The 19,840-nt window shown below is 46.1% G+C and overlaps 1 protein-coding gene across 6 annotated transcripts in view; it reads left to right on the forward strand.

Moving 5' to 3' along the window:
* Positions 1–1,395: 1,395 nt before the first annotated feature.
* The window catches only part of ANKRD39 (ankyrin repeat domain 39), a 28,060-nt gene continuing 9,615 nt past the window's right edge, over positions 1,396–19,840 (forward strand). The window contains exons 1-4 of one of the 6 annotated variants that reach the window (XM_033949299.1): positions 1,396–1,435; positions 13,371–13,600; positions 13,908–14,011; positions 16,543–16,746. In XM_033949299.1, the coding sequence (XP_033805190.1) occupies positions 13,495–13,600; positions 13,908–14,011; positions 16,543–16,746 (414 nt within the window). In that variant the 5' untranslated portion in view covers positions 1,396–1,435; positions 13,371–13,494. Of the gene's footprint in view, positions 1,506–1,723; positions 1,890–2,222; positions 2,284–2,419; positions 2,491–4,126; positions 4,228–13,370; positions 13,601–13,907; positions 14,012–16,542; positions 16,747–19,840 lie in introns of those variants that run through there. The other 5 variants (XM_033949295.1, XM_033949298.1, XM_033949296.1 and 2 more) reach the window with 5 other exon arrangements.

Here is a 19,840-nt window from a genome sequence, read left to right on the forward strand (position 1 = left end):
AGAGATGATCATGTATATGAAAAAAATAAGACTTACCATGAAAATAAGCCCTAGTGCATTGTTTGGACCCAAAATTAATATAAGACACTGTAAAAAAATCCTTCTTCATTTTTAATCATATACAATAGAAACCAGCAATACACACTCTCATTCCAAGCAAGCAAAGGCACTATATTCCATATGTTATTATAAATTTTCTCATGGGAGAATTCTGCACAAGAAAATTACAAATGAAATGTGCAGTTTTCAAATACTGTGCACAAAATTTTGATTTTCTTTTTGTGCAGAATTACCCCTCTTATAAAGGCTGGCAACTCCTGTCAGGTGCACACTAAACCCAACTGCTTTTTTTCTAGCATCCCCATCCCCACACGCTATCTACCTGTCTTCAACCCCTACTTCATCCAACACATACATGCATCATTCACTTTTCTTCACCACCACCCATGGCACACATTACCCAATCCACTTTGTTGCAGATCCCCTCCCACTCCATGGAATATGGCATCCCCTGCACTATCCTACTACTATTAATTATTTCTATAGCGCCAGCAGACACAGCAGTTCTACACAGAGTCAAAAGAGCTTACAATCTAAACAGGCAAACACAGACAAACAGGATGTCATGGATACAGTGGGCTGGGTTGGAGGGCAGAGGAGTAGGGTCAAGGTTGAAACCTACATCAAAAAAGTGGGTTGTCAGTCTGCTTTTAAACAAGGGAAGGGGCCTGATGGACAAACTCGGGTAATTTATTCCAGGCATATGGGGGGCAGATAGATGAAAAGAATAAAGTCTGGAATTGGCAGAGGAGGAGAAGAAGGGTAATGCTAAGAGTGACTTAACTGAGGAACAGAGTTTTCTGGGAGGTGTATAATGAGAGAGAAGTGAGGAGAGATATTGAGGGGCAGCAGAATGAACACACTTGTAGATCAGCAATTAGATCTTGAACTATATGGGATTGCAGTGAAGTGACTTAAGGAGAGGGTGACATTAGCGTAGCGAAATTGGTAGAAGATCATGCAGTCTTCCATCATCTTCTCATGGCACACCCTTCCTTTATCCATCTTTATTCCTGTACCAACTCACACACATCCCATCCACCTTTTTTCCAGGCAGCTCCTTCCCTTCCTCTCTCTGCCTACCTGCACACGCACCACTACAGCGTGGAAGGAGAGTACTAGCCTTTGCATTTTGCACCTCTGGCAGTTTCAGTTGTGATGAATTAAACAGACAAAACCTCTTCCAGAAGTCCAAGTGCACCTCGTCCCTTCTAGCTCGTCGTCTGCAGCGCCCTCTTGTGTCTTGCAGAAATATTACCATCTGGAGAGGGGAAAAAAATGGGTCCCGCCCCCTATCATTTGCTGATTGGCGGATGGACGGAGCAGCTCGGGAGTTGATTGGTCCTCGCTGCTGTCCTGCACTTGAGGGGTCGAGGTAAGATGGCCGGAACCGGGAGACTAACTGCAGAGTGCAGTGAGGGACAGGATGAGGGCGGAGTGCCAGGGTGAGCAGAGGCAAGCTTGTATAACTTCCGAGTGCATCTCTGGGCTTGTGTTGCAGATTCTTCTCATAGGAAAAGAGGCACTGGAAGTCCCTACCTCCACTGAGGGTCTGTTGCATGCAGCTGCCATGTCGGATCTGACGTGCTGATGCTGCAGCAGGCAATGGGAATAAAGAAGGGGCTTCATTAGGCTCGAGAAATTATTGCTATCGCTCGTTTGGCGTCTGGGAGCGAGGACAGGGCTGTGAGATGGGAAGGAAAACGTATAAGGAGAGCGGGCAAGGCTGCCTTTCCAGACTAGTCCTAGACCCATAGAGTTCTCCTTGATCTCTCTGTTTTCTGGTTGCCATCATTAGGGCACCCACTAGCTCTGCAGATTCATTATAGGTAGGCCTAAAGGTTTTATTTTAGGTGCCATGCCATTTTTAAATTAAAAAGAAAAGAAAATCAGGACGCGCACAAGTGTCCCTGAAGAAGCTGCCAAGAGAGCACATACAGTATTTCAAAGATTCTGTATAAGAAAATATAAACGTGAAGAAAGCAGTGAGGGTAGGAGGCGCTCCCTCCTCAAAGTTCCCCAGCACCATCCTCTCCGCCCTCCCCGCTCCTTCCGCACCCCCTCCGCACAAGCAGCTTCTTCGGCATGCTGCTCACACTGGCTTTGGCTTTCTCTCTGATGTCACTTCCTGGCCCTATGACCCGGAAGTGATTTCAGAGTGAACCAGGCTGGCACAAGCGTTAGGCTAGAGTAGTTGCTCATGCTGGCAAAGATTTTAAAGAGGTATGGGGGCGGGGAAGGAAGGGCACAAGTGGGGGGGGGGTGTGTGGAGAGGTGCTGGTGCCCCCCTCCCCCTTATTACACCACTGAAAGAAAGGCAGATAGCTGAAGAGAGATATGATTGAAATCTACAAAATCCTGAGTGGGGTAGAATCTCTGCTCCCTCTGGAGTATACTAAATCCCATGCAGCTGCAGCCAGTCTTACATTGGTAAAACTAGTCGCAATGTAGAGTAGTGCTGCCCGATTCACCGATTTGAATCGATTCTCTTCATATTTATTCACCGATTCACTGAAACATCAGTTCTATCTACACAGACGCAATGAACAACAGTCATCGATTTTTTATATTTTTTTCACTTCATCAGAAATTACAAAGACTAGGGGACACAGAGAGGTTGCAGGGAAATACTTTTAAAACCCTAAAGGAGGAAATATTTTTTCACTCAAGAGAATAGTTAATCTCTGGAATGCATTGCCAGAGGATGTGGTAAGAACAGTTAACATAGCTGGTTTTAAAAAAGGTTTGGACAAGTTTCTGGAGGAAAAATAGTCTGCTATTGAGACAGATATGGGGGAAGCCACTGCTTGCCCTAGATCAGTAGCATGGAATGTTGCTACTATTTGAGTTTTTGCCAGGTCATTGTGACCTGGATTGGCCACAGGATACAGGGCTAGATGGACCATTGGTCTGACCAAGTAAGGCTGTTCATATGTTCCTCTCTTGAAGGAACTACTGTATAAGAATTACTGGAGGAGGGGGGATTCTTTGCAAAAATTTAAAACTTCTGCACAAAAAAATAAAATTCTGCATAATGTAGTTATCAAAAATATAATCACTGTCTTTGAATAGTAATTTTTTTTTTTTTATGTTGAATCATTTTTATTATTAAATAACACAAGAATAACAAAGCTCATAGCAAAGCATTTTCAGAACATACCATAAATCCAATCCCCACCCTCCAAAACCCCCACCCACCCCGGCAGCAGCGGTAACATGTCAAAGAAAAGGAAAGGTGCAAATAAATAACTCAAATATTCCAAATTTGGTGTTGAACATAAGTAGTAAAGGTCAAACTAAATGAGTACCAACAGTGATAAAACAGACGTCCAGGTTTGGTTGACATGTCCACAATCTCCCGACGTTCCAATAACATTTGTTGTAGCATTAATGTTCTCCATTGTGAGATAGTTGGGGGTTGTGGCGATAGCCACTGTAGTAAGATACATTTCCGTCCCAGCAGTACCGTTTTACGGAGGAAGGCTGCACAGCCTGGTTTCGGCGGGTGAAATCGAATCTGCATAGTAAAAAGGAAGCTGGGGTGTAGTCTCCAAGAACAAGACCAAAGTCTCGCCACCCAAGTCACCACTTGTATCCAAAAGGAAGATATCATGGGGCATGACCAGAACATGTGTCCAAACGATGCCATAGGACAAGCACATTTCCCGCAACTGTGTCCCGCGCTAAGCCCCATAACATGTGTCCTCTTCGGTGTATAGAAGGCTCGTAAGAGGAACTTGTAATTCCGATCCCTCTCCACTGCGGATATAGTAGTGGTTCTACTGACACGCAGGCCCTTTCGGATCACGTCGGCTGAAATAGGTAATTGGAGGTCAGCAGTCCACTTCTGAGCCAGGTAGGAAAAGTCCAAGGCACCAGCACGCTCCTGCAGCCACTTATGATAGAAACGAAGCGGTATGGACTCCTGGGCTGTAAGGGAAAGTGCCTCCTGGAAGTTGTTCTGAACATCTTCACATAGCCCCGCTGGGGATAAAGCGTGTAGATAATGTTGGAGTTGCCGACATGCCAATCAATCCATGGACTGTAGCTGAAATTTCTCCTGCAGGTCGCTAAAGGAGAGTGGAGAACCGGTAGGTTGCACTGTCTGGAACACATAAGTAAGGCCTGCACATGCCCAACGTCGAAACACTGTGGAGTCCAAGCCAGGTAAGAAGTCCCCATTGCCAGCTATGGGTAGATATGGTGTATTGTGTGGAGTAGTCTGTAGTATCTTACATAACGATTTCCAGGCTTTACGCATTGCTGGCAAAAGCAGGTGAAGCAGCAATTGAGGTACGTCCGGCAACCTGGGAGCATGAAGAAGATAGCTAAAATGGAATGGCTGAAAAGAAAAACATTCAATCACAGGTAATGAGAAGTCTGTAGTATTGCAAAACCAATCATGAATGTGACGTAACTGACATGCAAGATTGAATCTGGCTATACATAGCAATCCTAACCCCCCTTGAGCGAGCGGCAGCATAAGCTTGGCTAAAGCAATCCTTGCTCATTTACCCTGCCACAAAAACTTAGACAAGTGAGACCTATGGAGTGCTATATGTTGAGCAGATAACATAACTGGTAGCATTTGTAAAATATATATCCATTGGGGCAGTATCATCATATTGTATAGTGCTATACGGCCAGACAGGGAGAGAGGAAGTTGTCGCCAGTCATGCAAGGTACTAGAAGTTCGACGAAGTAAGGGCAAAACATTGGCAGTGTATAAGCTATTTAAATCCCTAGGAATAATCACTCCTAAGTACGTCAAGGAAGAGATGGCCCACTGCAATGGAAATACTCCCGGCCAAGTCCGTTGTACCTCTAATAGTGTAGGAAGTGCTAAAGATTTCTGCCTATTTAGCTCCAGGCCCGAATAAATATGGAATTCGTCTAATATTTCCAACGCCCGTGGTAGGGAACTATGGGGGTCACCCAGTGCAAGCAAGAGGTCGTCCGCAAAGGCTAGCACTCGTAGTTGCGACTCACCCTCTGACAGACCCATGAGGACATCATCTCTTAGGAAGGTGCGTAGCAATGGGTCCAAATATAACAGAAAAAGTAAAGGAGATAGTGGACATCCCTGTCTGGTCCCCCTACCTATTTCAAACGGGGAAGATCTCACTCCATTGACCAACACCGAGGCTGTCGGACCAGCATATAAAGCTTGCACGGAGGACATGAAACTAGTAGGGATCCCTATGTAGTGTAGGACCTGGAACAGGTAATGCCAATGAACTTTATCAAAGGCCTTAGCTGCATCAAGTCCAACTAGCAAGCCCGGGCGCTGCTCCTGCTGTGCGCGAGAGTAAGCTAAGAGTATCCGGCGAACATTAATCGTAGATTGTCGGTTCTTAACAAAGCCCACTTGTTCAGGTACGATAATGGAGGGCAAAATATGGGCTAGCCTGTCAGCCAAGATTCGAGCCAGTATTTTAACGTCTACATTTAATAATGAGATTGGCCGATAGGATTCAATTTCGTCGGGTGGTTTAGATGGTTTCGGGATTAATGTGATCAGGGCTACATTACAGTGTCGGGGGAAAGCCCCACTTTCCTGAATAGATACATAATAATCCAACAGGGAAGTGCCTATAGCCGGGGACAAGATCTTATAAAACTCGGGTGAATAGCCATCTGGTCCTGGTGCAGTGCAAGGTCTCAATTTTTGTATGGCCTGGGTCACCTCAAGCACATGCAGTGGACGATCCAACCTGGATATCTGGGCAGCCGTCAGGCGAGGCAGTCCTGCGTCTGCAAGATAGTCACGCACATCTGGACCCGCGTAAGGGCCAGGGGACGCGTAAAAGGCCTCAAAATATTTCTGAAAGCCGGCCGAGATGTCTCCTGGTGAGGTTAAGAAGTTTCCAGGACTCTCCCGTATCATGGGGATATATCTAGATCCCTTCCAACTTTTTGTTATGGATGCTAGCAGTTTCCTGGCCTTATTACCATATTTGTAAAAATGGAATTTACGGTAAAATAAGAGTTTCTTAGTACGTTCATGAATTAAGGAATTAAGTGCCACTAACACCGCCCTATATGCCTCATTATTGGCCTCTGAGGGATCTCGCAATAAAGCCTGTTTCAGCGTTACTAACTGTCGTTCAAGGTGTATTATGCGATACGCGATTCGACGGGTTCTAGTCGCGACATTGGCAATAATATCGCCACGCAATACCGCCTTAGCAGTGTCCCAAAATAGAGTTGGTTGATCAACATGTTGGGCGTTATGTGTGTAGTAGGCCTCCCACTTTTCAAGTAGAAATGATTTAAATTGAGCATCAGTATGTAAGTAAGAGGGAAAGCGCCATCTTGAATAGTAATTTTAAACTTCTGAAAAGTTCTTACTTAAAGTTGCAACATTTTAAAGTTTTTGGTGTAAAGTTTTCCTAGAAATACAGAAACAGTGCACCATGGTTAGAGCTTCTGGCTTTCAGATCCCCCTCCCCAATCACAAACACAAATATGCACACAACCCTTTATCACCTGTTGTCTCCAGCCCTTCTATTCCCATACATTCATCTGCTACCCTTCATCTCCCATCAGCAAATCCTCTTACCCTCTGTTTTCCCCACCTTCACACCATTCACACACCTCCCACACACACATATATCCACTATTCTTTGTCTCTATGCCAATGCCTGTATGCATTCTATACTAATCCAGTTCTCCCTCTGTTCTGGAATCTTAAAGTGCAATGTCTTGGCCTTGATCCTGACTCTTAAGATAGACATGAGCTATAATTTCCAGAGAGTATTAACCTTAGCACCCCAGCGTGCATAAGAAGTCTTGAGAGAGGTGGTGGAGAGGAAAACAGTGATGAAGTTCAAAGAATTGTGGGATGAACACAGAGGATCTAGAATCAGAAAATAATATTAAATATTGAACCAAGGCCAGTACTGGGAAGACTTGCACGGCATGTGTCTGTATATGGCCTTTTGGTTGAGGATGGGCTGGGAAGGGCTTCAAAGGCTGGGAGGGTGTAGATGGGCTGGAGTGAGCTTTGACGGAGACTTCAGCAGTTGGAACCCAAGCACAGTACCGGGTAGACTAGAGCTTTGGGTTCTTGCCCAGAAATAGCTAAGAAAAAAAAAAAATTAAATTGAATCAGGTTGGGCAGACTGGATGGACCGTTCAGGTCTTGATCTGCCGTCATCTACTATGTTTGTTGGATCATTCCATTTCAAGTGGTCTAGGGCTCCCCACCTCACCATCATAGATTTTGATGAAACTTTTTATGCTGAATCTTACGTGACCCAACTGAACTTTGGTAAAATTTAAGATCCACTAGTGGAATACTTGTGGCGATATATACTTGTTTCATACCCTAAGGCAAGAGGCTTCATAGTAGTAGTAGGTGAGGATGGAAATTTTGAAGAGAAAGAAGATTTATGGCAGAGGCTGGAGTGCATGTGTGTAGTAAAAAGACAAGTTTGGTTCCAAGGGAGGAAGAAAAGCGCATGTGCTTCTGAGACAAGATAGAGCGTGTCTGAGGTCACTCAGGCAGAAAGGTCCAAAAGGAACACTCACAAGGCCAGGGAGGTGAGGTGAAGTGGTCAACAGGGGACAGAACCTGACACCAAGTTATAGAGAAGGTCATAGAAGGTGGCATTGATAGGAGAGAGAGAGGTTAGACCCTTTCTGACCCATCAGAGCAAAAATAGTAAAGGTTTTTTCCCAAGCACCTTATATTAGTTATGTCATTGTTTGTGAACTGCTGTGAACTTCGAAGAGGTATTGATGGTATACAAATAAAAATTGTATTGTATTGTAATCAGGAAATAATAGCAGGTAGACAAACGATTCAAGCCCAGCTGAGAGAGAGAAGGATGAGGTCTTTACAGGAGAAAAGACCAAGAATAAAACTTATATAGGTAAATAGGGGTAGTAGCATGTATGAAAATTGCATTACACAATGCATTGCTCACATATCATGGCAGGAAATGACTAGTACTAAAGTTCTATGAAGTGAGAATGGTATTAACATATGCCATAAAACTAGCATAAGACTGCCGGGTGCAGAATACCCTGTCCCATTTTTCCTTAGCTCTTTGTTCTTCCAATACCTTCCTTCCTTCCCTAAACTCCATTTATTTATTTAATTCTTTTTCTATCCCATTGTCCTCAAACAGCTCATTCTCCTGGTTAGCACTGTTTTGCTAGATGGGATCTCCCTTGTTGAAATGCAGCTGCTGTGACAGCTGTTCTAACGTGGGATCCTTGAAATTCTGCACTGTAATGTAATGTAATGTAATGTAATTTATTTCTTATATACCGCTACATCCGTTAGGTTCTAAGCGGTTTACAGAAAATATACATTAAGATTAGAAATAAGAAAGGTACTTGGAAAATTCCCTTACTGTCCCGAAGGCTCACAATCTAACTAAAGTACCTGGAGGGTAATAGAGAAGTGAAAAGTAGAGTTAGAGGAAAAATAAAAATAAAATAAACATTTTAAAAAGACAGCATTGATCTAAATACTTTGGAAGGTAGAGGAGAGGAGAGAAAGGAATAGAAGCAGAATGGGTCAGCGTCAGTGATGAAGTGGAGCAAGTAAGTTTAGGAGGAGCGATTGACGTATCCAGAAAGGGCTTCTTCAGGGAAGAGACTTGGCCGACAGCCACTGTTTCTCAGGGTTTGTGAGAACACACAGGGCTTCCTGTATTTCACTAATTACAAGTTGGAAGAGAAATGTGGTGTAGAAAGGCTTTTGTGGCAGTTACGATTCAAGATCTGTTTTTTTCTGGGTAGAGACTTGGGATCCAGCATCACATAGGATAGATTTTTCCATCAAATGTCATTTCAGTGCCCAGTCTCCTAGGTCTAGATTCACTAAACTTACCAATCGGGATCATTGTTGGGCTGAGCGACCGATTCACAAATGTACATGCAAATGATCTGATTGGATGTGCACCCTACAGCGATCCCACAGATCGGTGTAAGAGCGATCGAAATGCAAGCGCAGAGTATCCTTGATGGTTATTGATGCAATTTACGCACGCACTTGCTCTTTGCCCTTCACTACGTAGTTAATGGGCAGGGCTTATTCCCGCACGTCATTGGCGGGCGTCGAATGCGCCGCCCGCAAAGCACAAGCAAGCTCAAAAGAAAGGGAGAGAGGTGGCTGCAGTTTACTTTTGCTGGACCTACAAGTTGCAATTCACACCATGTAGTTTATGCAATATCTTGTCCGTGTCAGCTTGTGTATGTGGGGAGCACTACCCGAAGTTTGAAGCTCCGTATTGGAGAACATATGAGTCGCATACGCACTGCAGTGCAGGAAGCCCCCCTTGTGCAACATTGGCAAAGTAAGAATCATGCCGTAACTGATCTAAAATTTACAATACTGGATCGTTTTTGTAACACTAGGGGTGGTGACATAGCTCGTATGCTGTGGAGAAAGGAGCAGAAATGGATCTTTGACCTCAATACTCTCCACCCATATGGCCTTAACAATGAGATCGAATGGGTAGCTTTCCTCTGATCATGTCTGGCTTCTGTAGTGTAATTCTGAAGTTTTTTTGCTTCTGTCAGTGTCTCAATGATGTCATCACGTTTGCCACGTCCGGTTTCCCTCCCCCCTCTGGTTTAAAAATCGGAGCGGGTGCCAGCGTTCTCCGTTGCACGGAAATTTTTTACATTTTGAATGGTATGTACATCATTGTGCTCCTGTCTGTTATGTCAGCTATAAAAGCCTTATTACATTTTGCATAGATATGTGGCTTTATGAGTTTCTTTGCCCGTATCTATTGCATTTTTTCATGTCTGTTTTTGCATTTCAGATCACTTTTGAATCTTTCACGGTTGTTACTTCTTAGCAAAATCAAATTACAGTGTGGCAGGGTCTCCTGAAGTAGACACTGAAACGGGGCCGCGTCGGGACCCTGATCAGTTTTTCCTTACAACCAAGCTAAGTGCATTTAGAGTTTCCAGTGTTAACCTGGATGCAAAAGTCTTTTGAATTGAGTGTATACAGTATTCCAATTAAGAGATATATACACAGTTAAAATATTTTTACACCTTTGAGCTGGACTCGCTTTTAACATTGATTAAGCGATGATTGGAAGATAAACTCTTTTCCTAAGAGGGGGTAACCTCTCCCTCTTCAGAGTTTTATTTCTCTGAGCTGAGTTTTTGTACAGCGGGCCCTCCTCTTTGGTTGTGCTAGTTACAGAGTCAGTCTGTCTCTTTTCACAGGACCTACAAGTTGGACATTTTTAAAAAGGAATGATTTGTTATCGACGCAGTAATGCCAGATTATCGAACAGAACACGCTTTAAACCCGCGGGTTAAAATCACAGGCTCGCAATGCGCTTTTTACAGAATATATATAAAAAATGAATTCTTTCACATATGTAAAGTTAATTGAAAGTTTTATTTTTATTTTTGATGGTTGTTTTATATGGGCTTGTAACCTCGATACTGATATTTCAGGGCAGGAGCGTCGGCAAGGATAGTAAGCGACTGGTCCTCAGCAGTCTCTTCTTTTCAGATCGGCAACACAATCAGTGTTTCTTCTTCTGCTTAGTGAATCGATCGCTTCCTGCTTTTGCATGCCATTTGCCCTCATTTGCATGGGCGGAACGGATCCGGTAGGAGATTGATCGGGCAAAAGTTTAGCGAATCGGATCGGGGAACGATAATGTTTTATTATTTTTATTATGAAAGATGTCAGCAGTAAAAGACTATTGACTTACTCATTTTGTCCATTAGTACTTCTTCCTATATTGTCACAGGTCTTCTCATGCCTTCCACCATTAAAGTTCCTTTGTAGCTGTCCTATGAATTCTGCCATTGACTTGGCTTTTCTGCTCTAAGGGGAAGATTCCCAAAATGTCACGGTAATATCCAACAAGTTGCTACCGAGGTCGCTATTATAACGATTTCAAAAAGATGAGTCATTCTCAAAAAAAAAAACCCTCATGCAAATGAGGTTCACGGATGTTCACTTAGGTTCCCTAAATTTACTTGAGATTAGTCGCTGGGGGTAGCGATCAGCACATGCGCAGAATACACCCACATATTAAAAACCAAAACAAACTGTGTGGCACAACCTCCGGACACCTATCCCTGGCAGCGGGAGAGATGCTCACTCTATCCCGCTGTTCTCACACAACCTCCGGACACACCCCTGGCAGCGGGAGAGATGCCTACTCTCTCCAGCCGCACTTCCACAGTCCCTCAATTCTACCCTCCCCCCATCACAGTGGGAGGGATTCCCACTCCTGCCATCACCCAACTCCAACAACTCCTGTGCCCCCAACAACCCCCCGCCCTCTACCTTCTTCAGGAAGTTCAGCTGGAGGGACATCTACCCCGCTCCGGCTATTAGGCCCACCTATTATAAAATGGCTGGCCTTCCCCTTCACAGTGCATCCTGGGATATGCTGAAGAGGGGCCTAAAGCTCTGATTGGCCCAGGTTGCTCAAGGCCCCTCTTATGAGTGGGGCCATAGGCATCCGGAGAGGGACCCAAGGCTCTGATTGGCCCAGACACCTAAGGCCTCCTCCCATAGGAGAAGCCTTAAGCAACCTGGACCAATCAGAGCCTTAGGCCCCTCCCCAGTGTATCCCAGGATGCACCGGGAAGGGGAAGACCCACCATTTTGTAAGAGCGGGCCTGCCAGCTGGGGCAAGATAGATGTCCCTCTGGTCGAACTTCCTTAATAAGGTAGGAAGGGGTGGAGGTGTCGGGGCATGGGAGGAGTTGTTGGGGGGGGGTTGGGTGACAGCAGGAGTGAGCATCCCTCCCACTGCGGTGGGAGGGGGATAGAGTTGGGAGATTGTGCGAGCGCGGCTGGAGAGAGTGGGCATTTCTCCCGCTACCAGGAGTGTGCTCGGAGGGGGTGTGAGCATGGCGGGATAAAGTGGGCATCTCTCCTGCTGCCAGGGGTGGGTGTCCAGAGGTTGTGCGAGCATAGCGGGAGAGACTGGGCATCTCTCCTGCCGATTTTCGATTTGGGGTTTTGTTTTTAATTTGCATGGAGAGGTCTGAGCTGTCAAACCTTACTTTCCTGTCAGTGCCTGAGCAAATCGGCGCTCAGGCACTGATCAAAAAGTAAGGCTATTGTAGCTCAGACCTGTCGGCAAATTTTGGCTGCAAATGTGGCACAATGAGGTTAGGGAATCATTTGGCGATTATAGAGAATTGCTCAGAGTGCTCATTATAATATTAATGACCTCTTTGTACTACATTTGCATGGCAGTATCGGAGACTGCTGAAAAAGACCACAGTAAGCCATTTTGATAATCTGCCGCTAAAATACGTGCATGCTAAACCGGTTGGAACTGGTTTAGAGAGCACTCCAAAGGAACATTTTAGTTTTGAGAATCTTCCCCTAATTCTTTTAAAGATGTTTTCCACTCGATTAGTTAAAAAGTACTTTCTCACATTGCTTTGTGAGCTTCTCTCTCTTCATCTTTGTATGACAGGATTTCTCAACCCATTCCTCGGGACATACCCAGCCAGTAAGGTTTTCAGGCTATTCACACTAAACATGTAAGAGATAAATTTGCATGCGCTGCCTCCATTGTATGCAAATTTCTCATGCATATTCATTGTGGATATTCAGAATACCAGTCTGGCTTGGTGTGTCTTGATGACCTCTGCTGTATGATGATCCCTTGTCTTGAACTTTTCATTTTATGATAATTTATGGAAATCTGCTAAAAACGTATTAATGTTTCTGTCATTTCTTCCCTTTCCCTCCATTCTTCTAGAGCAGGCATTCTCAATCCAGTCTTCAGGACACACCAAGCCAGTCAAGTTTTCAGGATATCCATAAGGCATATGCATGAGATAAAATTTGCATGCACTGCCCCTATTGTAAGCAAATCTATCTCATAAGAACATAAGAATTGCTGCTGCTGGGTCAGACCAGTGGTCCATCATGTCCCGCAGTCTGCTCGCGCGGCGGCTCTTAGGTATCCTGAAAGCCAGACTGGGTTGTGAATTCCTGTTCTAGAGGGTACATTTTAGCTCCATCAGGTCTATGCATAGTTCATAGCAAAAATCATACACCAAGTTAGTTGACTCTCTTTGACACACACACCCAACTCAGATTTTCTCTTTACCAATGCACACAGTCTGTTCCAGGAACAGGAAGACCCAGCTTGGTTTCTTCTCCTCCATTTATTACTTAACACCCATCCATTTCAGTGACACAAAAATCTGACTTGTTACTTTTTTCATAGCCTACACCCAGAGTCCAATCCTGAAGACACAAAAATGCAACTTGGGTCTTTTTCTGAAAGTTCATTCTTGTGAGTAAAAAAAATCTTGCTGAGCTTTGTTATTCTGCTCTGTAGGTGTGCTCTTAGACCAGCATCGTGGGAAGCATATCGTTGGCTCCCTCCCACAAGCTGTATTGCGGGTTGGTAGATGAGAAGAACTATTATCCAAGCAACATTTCATCAGCCACAGTGACAAAGAATGATGGCATCACCCGGACAGAGTCTGAACAGTGCCTGCTGCTGCAGTGGCTCTTCTGTCCCAGGCAGCGTCCAACAGACATTGGATGAGATGGACTTTGAAAGAGGTAAAAATGATATCCTAACTTTATCCATCATACATGTTCCTTATCCCTACTATGCAACAGTGCCCCCTATACACACTGTCACACCAATCTCTACTAACGCTGCTCCTAAATACATTGTCACACCAATCCCCACTATACTAGCACTACCCTTATACACACTCTCATACTGATCCCTACTGTGCTAACATGGCCCCTACACATTCTGTCACACTGATTTCTACCATGCTTCTGAAAGAACAGTGATGTCGCCATAACTCTATAAAGATTCTGGGGGTCTTCTTTATAATGAATAGTTAATCCTTTATAGGTATCTGGCCAGCTGCCATGGATGGGGACCTTGGCCGTGTCAAAAGGTTTATTGAGAGGGGCACTGACCCTAGTTGGCAGGACCGCTCTGGTTATACAGCTCTGGTAAGTGACACAGTGGTAGATATAGGGAGACCATGTGCCAGGGGATACACATGAACAAGCCAGTCATAAAATAACAAGTAGTGATGCATTGTGGCCACTCAGGCCGAGTAGTAGTGCTGTGCTGGAAGCTCCCTTCCTTGGGTGGATTAGAATGGGAGTGTTACAGAGGTGGCACTCACAGTCTCTTGAGGATATTGGTTGCAGTTGTGAAGTGAAGGGTGTCATAACCCTTTCCACTACTGGGAGGCGTTATCACTGCTTGTCTGAATATGAGGAGTAAGGGAAAATAAACGGTTCACGGAAGTTTCGCCCCCCACATTTCGCCCCCAGCAATTCGCCCCTCACATTTCGCCCCCAGGTATTTTTCGCCCCCACACATTTCGCCCCCACACATTTCGCCCCCTGGATGTTTCGCCCCCACACATTTCGCCCCCGCACATTTCGCCCCCGCACATTTCGCCCCTGCCTTTGAGGGGAAAAAGAAATCCGTCTCGGAGCGCGCCTGACTTTTCTTTTTCAGGCGCTGCTGATGTGGAGCGTACGCCGCGCGCCTCCGACGAGCCGCAGGTCCGCCGAAAGGGAACATGAGCTTAGTTGCTGCCGTCTCACCTGTTTCACTACCTGGGCCCCTCCGCGATCCCCGGTGGGGTGGGGGCTTTCTTGTGTGCTTTGCCTGCCATGGACGGCGGTGCGGGAGGGAGTGGGTGTTGTCATGGACGGCGGTGCTGCAAGCCCACAGCCAGCACCGGCTCCTTTCAAGCAGCTGAAGCAATGGCCAAAAGGCCACTTGGCCACCGCTACCCCCAAAGCCAGAGAGGAGGAGAAGAAAACGCACCTCCTTCCTGCCCTTTTCACCTGGGCTGCGAAGTGAATGAAGTTAGGGTCAGAAAAGCCAAGACTTCCCCAGATTTAAGAGCGAAAAGTTAGGGGAGGAGACGGGGAAAACCAAAGCGACTTTTCTTTGGAAACATTTCGTGAGGGTCTATGTGGAAAACGAAGTGAGCGGCGGTGCCCCCCCCCCCCTCCCTCCTCCAACTCTGGCATTGGGACATGAGCTGTCAAGAGAAAGAGGCCTCGGGGGTCAAATCACAGAACCCGGGCCAACTTTAGGCCCGGAGCGAAGGCTAAGAGTTGTTCCCACGGGAGGAAGGACAGACTTGGAAGAGGAGAGAGAGAAGCCTGAAACCCTCCCCGTCACTCCAGCTCACCTCGTGGAAAACGAAGTGAGCGGCGGTGCCCCCCCCCCCCTCTCCCTCCTCCAACTCTGGCATTGGGACATGAGCTGTCAAGAGAAAGAGGCCTCGGGGGTCAAATCACAGAACCCGGGCCAACTTTAGGCCCGGAGCGAAGGCTAAGAGTTGTTCCCAAGGGAGGAAGGACAGACTTGGAAGAGGAGAGAGAGAAGCCTGAAACCCTCCCCGTCACTCCAGCTCACCTCGATCCCAATCCAACCGACAACTGCTCCGAACAGCTCATGAAGTCCACGTCGGACTTGGGCTAAAAGCTCCCATTAACCCCCCCCCATGGCCCCGTCTCCCCCGACCCCTGCCAGGGCTGGCCGAAAGCAGCCTGTTTACGGCACTGCCTCTGCTCACAGGCTGCCACTACTGCTTCGGGTAAGTGAGATTGTCAGGATCGGCGGCCGCTGCTGCTTCAGAGTGCTGGAACCATAAGTGGGGAGGGGAGGAGAGAAAGTGACCCATACCAGAAAAGAGGGTGGGAAGGAACAGATGCTGGACCTACAATTGGGGGTGGGGTAGGGGAAAGATAAAGAGAGGAAAAGAATGACTCAGACCAGAAAGGGGAGGTGGGAAGGGATACAAAGTTAGAGTGAGAGAGAGAGAACGGAGGAACGCTCAGGGGCGAAATGTGCAGTACACATAATCCAACGCTCAGGGGCGAAATGTGCGGGGGCGAAATGTGCGGGGGCGAAATGTGTGGGGGCGAAACATCCGGGGGGCGAAATGTGCGGGGGCGAAATGTGTGGGGGCGAAACATCCGGGGGGCGAAATGTGCGGGGGCGAAATGTGAGGGGCGAATTGCTGGGGGCGAAATGTGGGGGGCGAACCTTCCGGATCCCAAATAAACAATTGTATGTATCTATTCCCCCAGGCAGCAGACTGTCCAGAAATGCAGGTATAATGATATAGTTACTCTGATTTGCAGTTCATGTATATCCAGCAATATACTGTACAGCATGTAGGAAATGCACAAGAGAATAAGGTTGAGGGTCAGGAGGAAAAGCTGCATGTGACAGTTCCCTGATAAGATCTGGATGTGGGCTCAGAAATACATTAAGAATGTTTTGTATTTGTGTGATAGTTCCCTGATGAGACCAGATTGAGTAGTTAGGAGCAAGTCTGTGATTTGAGAGATCCCTGATCAGAGACAGCTGTCAGAACAGGAGCAAGACTGTATGATGGTTCACTGATGAGAAGCTGCATGACGGCTTCCTGGTGAGAGCCAATGAAGTACTCAGGAGAGCACCTATGTTGGGAGAGGTACACTTAACATCTTGTTCTGTTATGTAGCACTATGCCAGTCGCCATGGACATCTGGCTGTCTGTGATCTCCTACTGCAAAGTGGTGCGTGCTGTAATGCACAGACCAGCGGAGGGGCCACACCCTTGCATAGAGCCTGCTACTGTGGGCACACCGAGGTGGCACAGCTGCTGCTATCCCAGGGAGCAGATCCTGGCATCACGGACAGCGATGGCATGACCTGTTTGCACAAGGTATGAATCCTGGGAGGAGGGAGAGCAAGAGCAAGGTGAGAGGGGAGTGCTGAGAGGGGACAAGAAGTATGAAAAGGGAATTGTGAAGAAGTGTAAATGAATATAACATTACAAGGGCATGTAAGAAGTTTCTTTGAGCACAGGGAAGAAATGTTGTTTGGTGTTCAGGACATAGAAACATGACAGCAGATAAAGACCAAATGACCCATCCAGGCTGTCCATCCGCAACATCCACTATCTCATCCTCTCCCTAAGAGATCCCACTTGCCTGTCCCATGCTATGTTGAATTCAGATACAGTCTTTTTCTCCACCACCTCTACTGAGAGACCTCCTATTTCTCACACCTACCACCCTTTCTGAAAAAAGTATTTCTTTGGATTACTCCTGAACCTATCACCTCTTATCCTCATTCTATGCCTTCTCACTCTGGAGTCTCCACATAGGTATTTAAACATCTCTATCATGTCTCCCCTCCCGTCTTCCCTCCAATGTATATATATTAAGATCTTTAAGTCTGTCCCTGTATGCCTTATGACTTAGACCACCAACCATTTTAGTTGACTTCCTTAGAGCAATGAGTTAGGATACAGCCTGGGTATGAGTTGTAATTCCATCTCTTCTGCTAGCTGAATTGGTTATCTTATCATATCCAGTTAAACTGACTGTAATTTTCATCTTTGATGTCCCTCTTCCCCCACACCCTACCATATTATCTCAACGTAAGTTATACTGTATATACATATTTATTTAAAAACTTTTATCAAACCAATCTGTGCGTGTTACAATGTACACACAAACAAATTAATAAACAAATGACAGCTACATATCAAAACCAGGCAGTAAAAATTAGAATAAAACAGTAACAAAATACTTTTGGCAAATTAAAACAAAACATAATGAACAAATTATCAACCCTCATCCCTTCTTAGGTAGTACTAAAACCTTTCTGAAAAAGATGTGCTTTTAAAGTCTTACTTAAAGTTAAATACACTGGGATCTACCAAATAATATCAGGCAGGGAATTCCACATTTTCAGCCCTACCACACTAAAAACCCTAGAACGAATAGTTGCTTTGGTAATAGATCGCAAAGAAGGCACATCCAGCAACTGCCGTGGTTCTGACCGTAATGACCAAGTAGGCTCATATGGTGTAATAAAATCTAGTATTGCTTTCGACAGTACTTGCTGAAGGCTCTTAAACACCAACACCAAGATCTTGAACTGAACTCTCCATGAAATCGGAAGCCAATGTAACTTAACCAATAAATGAGTGACCGCCTTTTCTAGTCAGAAAATACCGCGAATGACTGACCAATGGAAAAGCTCTCTGTCGCTACGGGCCTTCCCTTCCCCAACCTGCGGTTTTCCCTGGCCATGTGCCTCCTGTGCATCCTGCCATAACACAGTAAGAGGAGAAAGCAGAACTTCAAATTCCCTCCTCCCACCACCAACATCGCGATCACGTCACTTCCGTCAGCGTCTGCGTGCTCACAAAAACCTGTGCTAGGTAACGCCCCTTCTCGCAGAAATCTGGAGCGCACTTCCCGTGTGGGGTTGTACAGGAAGAGGAGTGCGCAGGAACCGGCAATGGGGGAGCTGAGTTTCCCGAGGCGGTGAACCGGTGGGTGTGAGCAAAAAGAACTGGGCTACACGGTGAGACCTCTCTGTTGGTGGGTAAGTGTCCCTGTTTCGCCATGAACATAGAGTGGGGGCAATCTGCCTAGAAAATCTCTACTGTCTCCTCTGGGTGCAAAACCAGCTCTCTACATGCCATGCTCAGAAGGGGGAGTGCAGATTGCAGTACTCTTCCGATATTCGCAGTTTTTCAACATTCGCAGTCACTCTGCGAATGTAACCCCCGTGAATTTCGGAGGAGTACTGTACTTCATAGTGCCCAAGAGAGGCTCAGAAGATTGGAGGCCGATTCTAGATCTCCAGCAGTGAATGCAGCCCTCATGATACTACGCTTCCAAATGGATATAGTCAGGTCGGTAATTGTGTCAGTGGCCCCGGGGGAATTTCTCACCTCCTTGGATTTGATGGAGGTCTATCTGCACATTTCAATTTTTCCAGAGCACTAGATGTTTTTGTAGTTCCATGCGCTGGAACATTTCCAGTTTTTGGCCTTGCTCTTCGGGCTGGCCATGGCACCAAGGACCTTCACTAAGATAATGGTGGTAGTTGCAGTGCATCTATGCAGAGTGGGCATTCAAGTATACCAGTACCTAGAAGATTGGCTAATCAGAGCCCAGTCTGAATCCGAGGGCAGACTAGTGGTTCAATGAGTAATTCAACTGCTGCAGAAGCTGGGCTGAGTGGTCAACTTTTGGAAAAGCCACCTAGAACCAACACAGAGCTTGGAATACCTGGGAATCTGGTTCAACACAAGGGAAAGCAAAGTGGAAGACCATAGAGAGAAGCTTCTGTACCAGATACAGGAGTTTCAGAGCGAGTCGGTTCTGACGGTCTGGCATTATTTGCAGGTTCTGGGATCAATGGTTGCAACCATGGGCATAGTCCCCTGAACAAGGATGTACTTGCATCTACTCCAGGATGCACTCTTCTTCTGATGGTGCCTGCAGGGGATGTGCTTCACCAGCAGCTTCCTTGGACAGCAGAAACTCCTGTCTCTCACCAGAGGAGTTCCTCTCTGCATATCTTCATGGGTGACTCTGACAACAGATGCCAGCCTCTATGGCTGGGCAACACATTGCGAGGGGCGTCCGGTTCAGGGACACTGGTCCCCTTTCCAGAGGAAGTAGTCAATCAGCTGCTTGGAACTTCAGGCCATCTGCTTGGTGCTTCTGGATTGGGAGGAAAGGGATTGTGACTTGTAGACTGCTGGTTTTTTTTTTTTGTAGTTTTACATCCACATTCAAAGCGCTTTTTGGGAGTGCATTACAGAACAAAGCGGTTTGTGTTTTCACTTCAGGCTATCTGCTTGGTGCTCCTGGATTGGGGGGAAAGAGATTGTGACTTGTAGACTTCTTTTTTTTGTAGTTTTACATCCACATTCAAAGCGGTTTTGAGGAGTGCATTACAGAACAAAGCGGTTCGTGTTTTCTCAGACAATGCAATGGCGGTAGCCTATG

Source organism: Geotrypetes seraphini, chromosome 6 (genome assembly GCF_902459505.1).
Source record: "Geotrypetes seraphini chromosome 6, aGeoSer1.1, whole genome shotgun sequence".
In the NCBI taxonomy this organism is placed as follows: domain Eukaryota; kingdom Metazoa; phylum Chordata; class Amphibia; order Gymnophiona; family Dermophiidae; genus Geotrypetes; species Geotrypetes seraphini.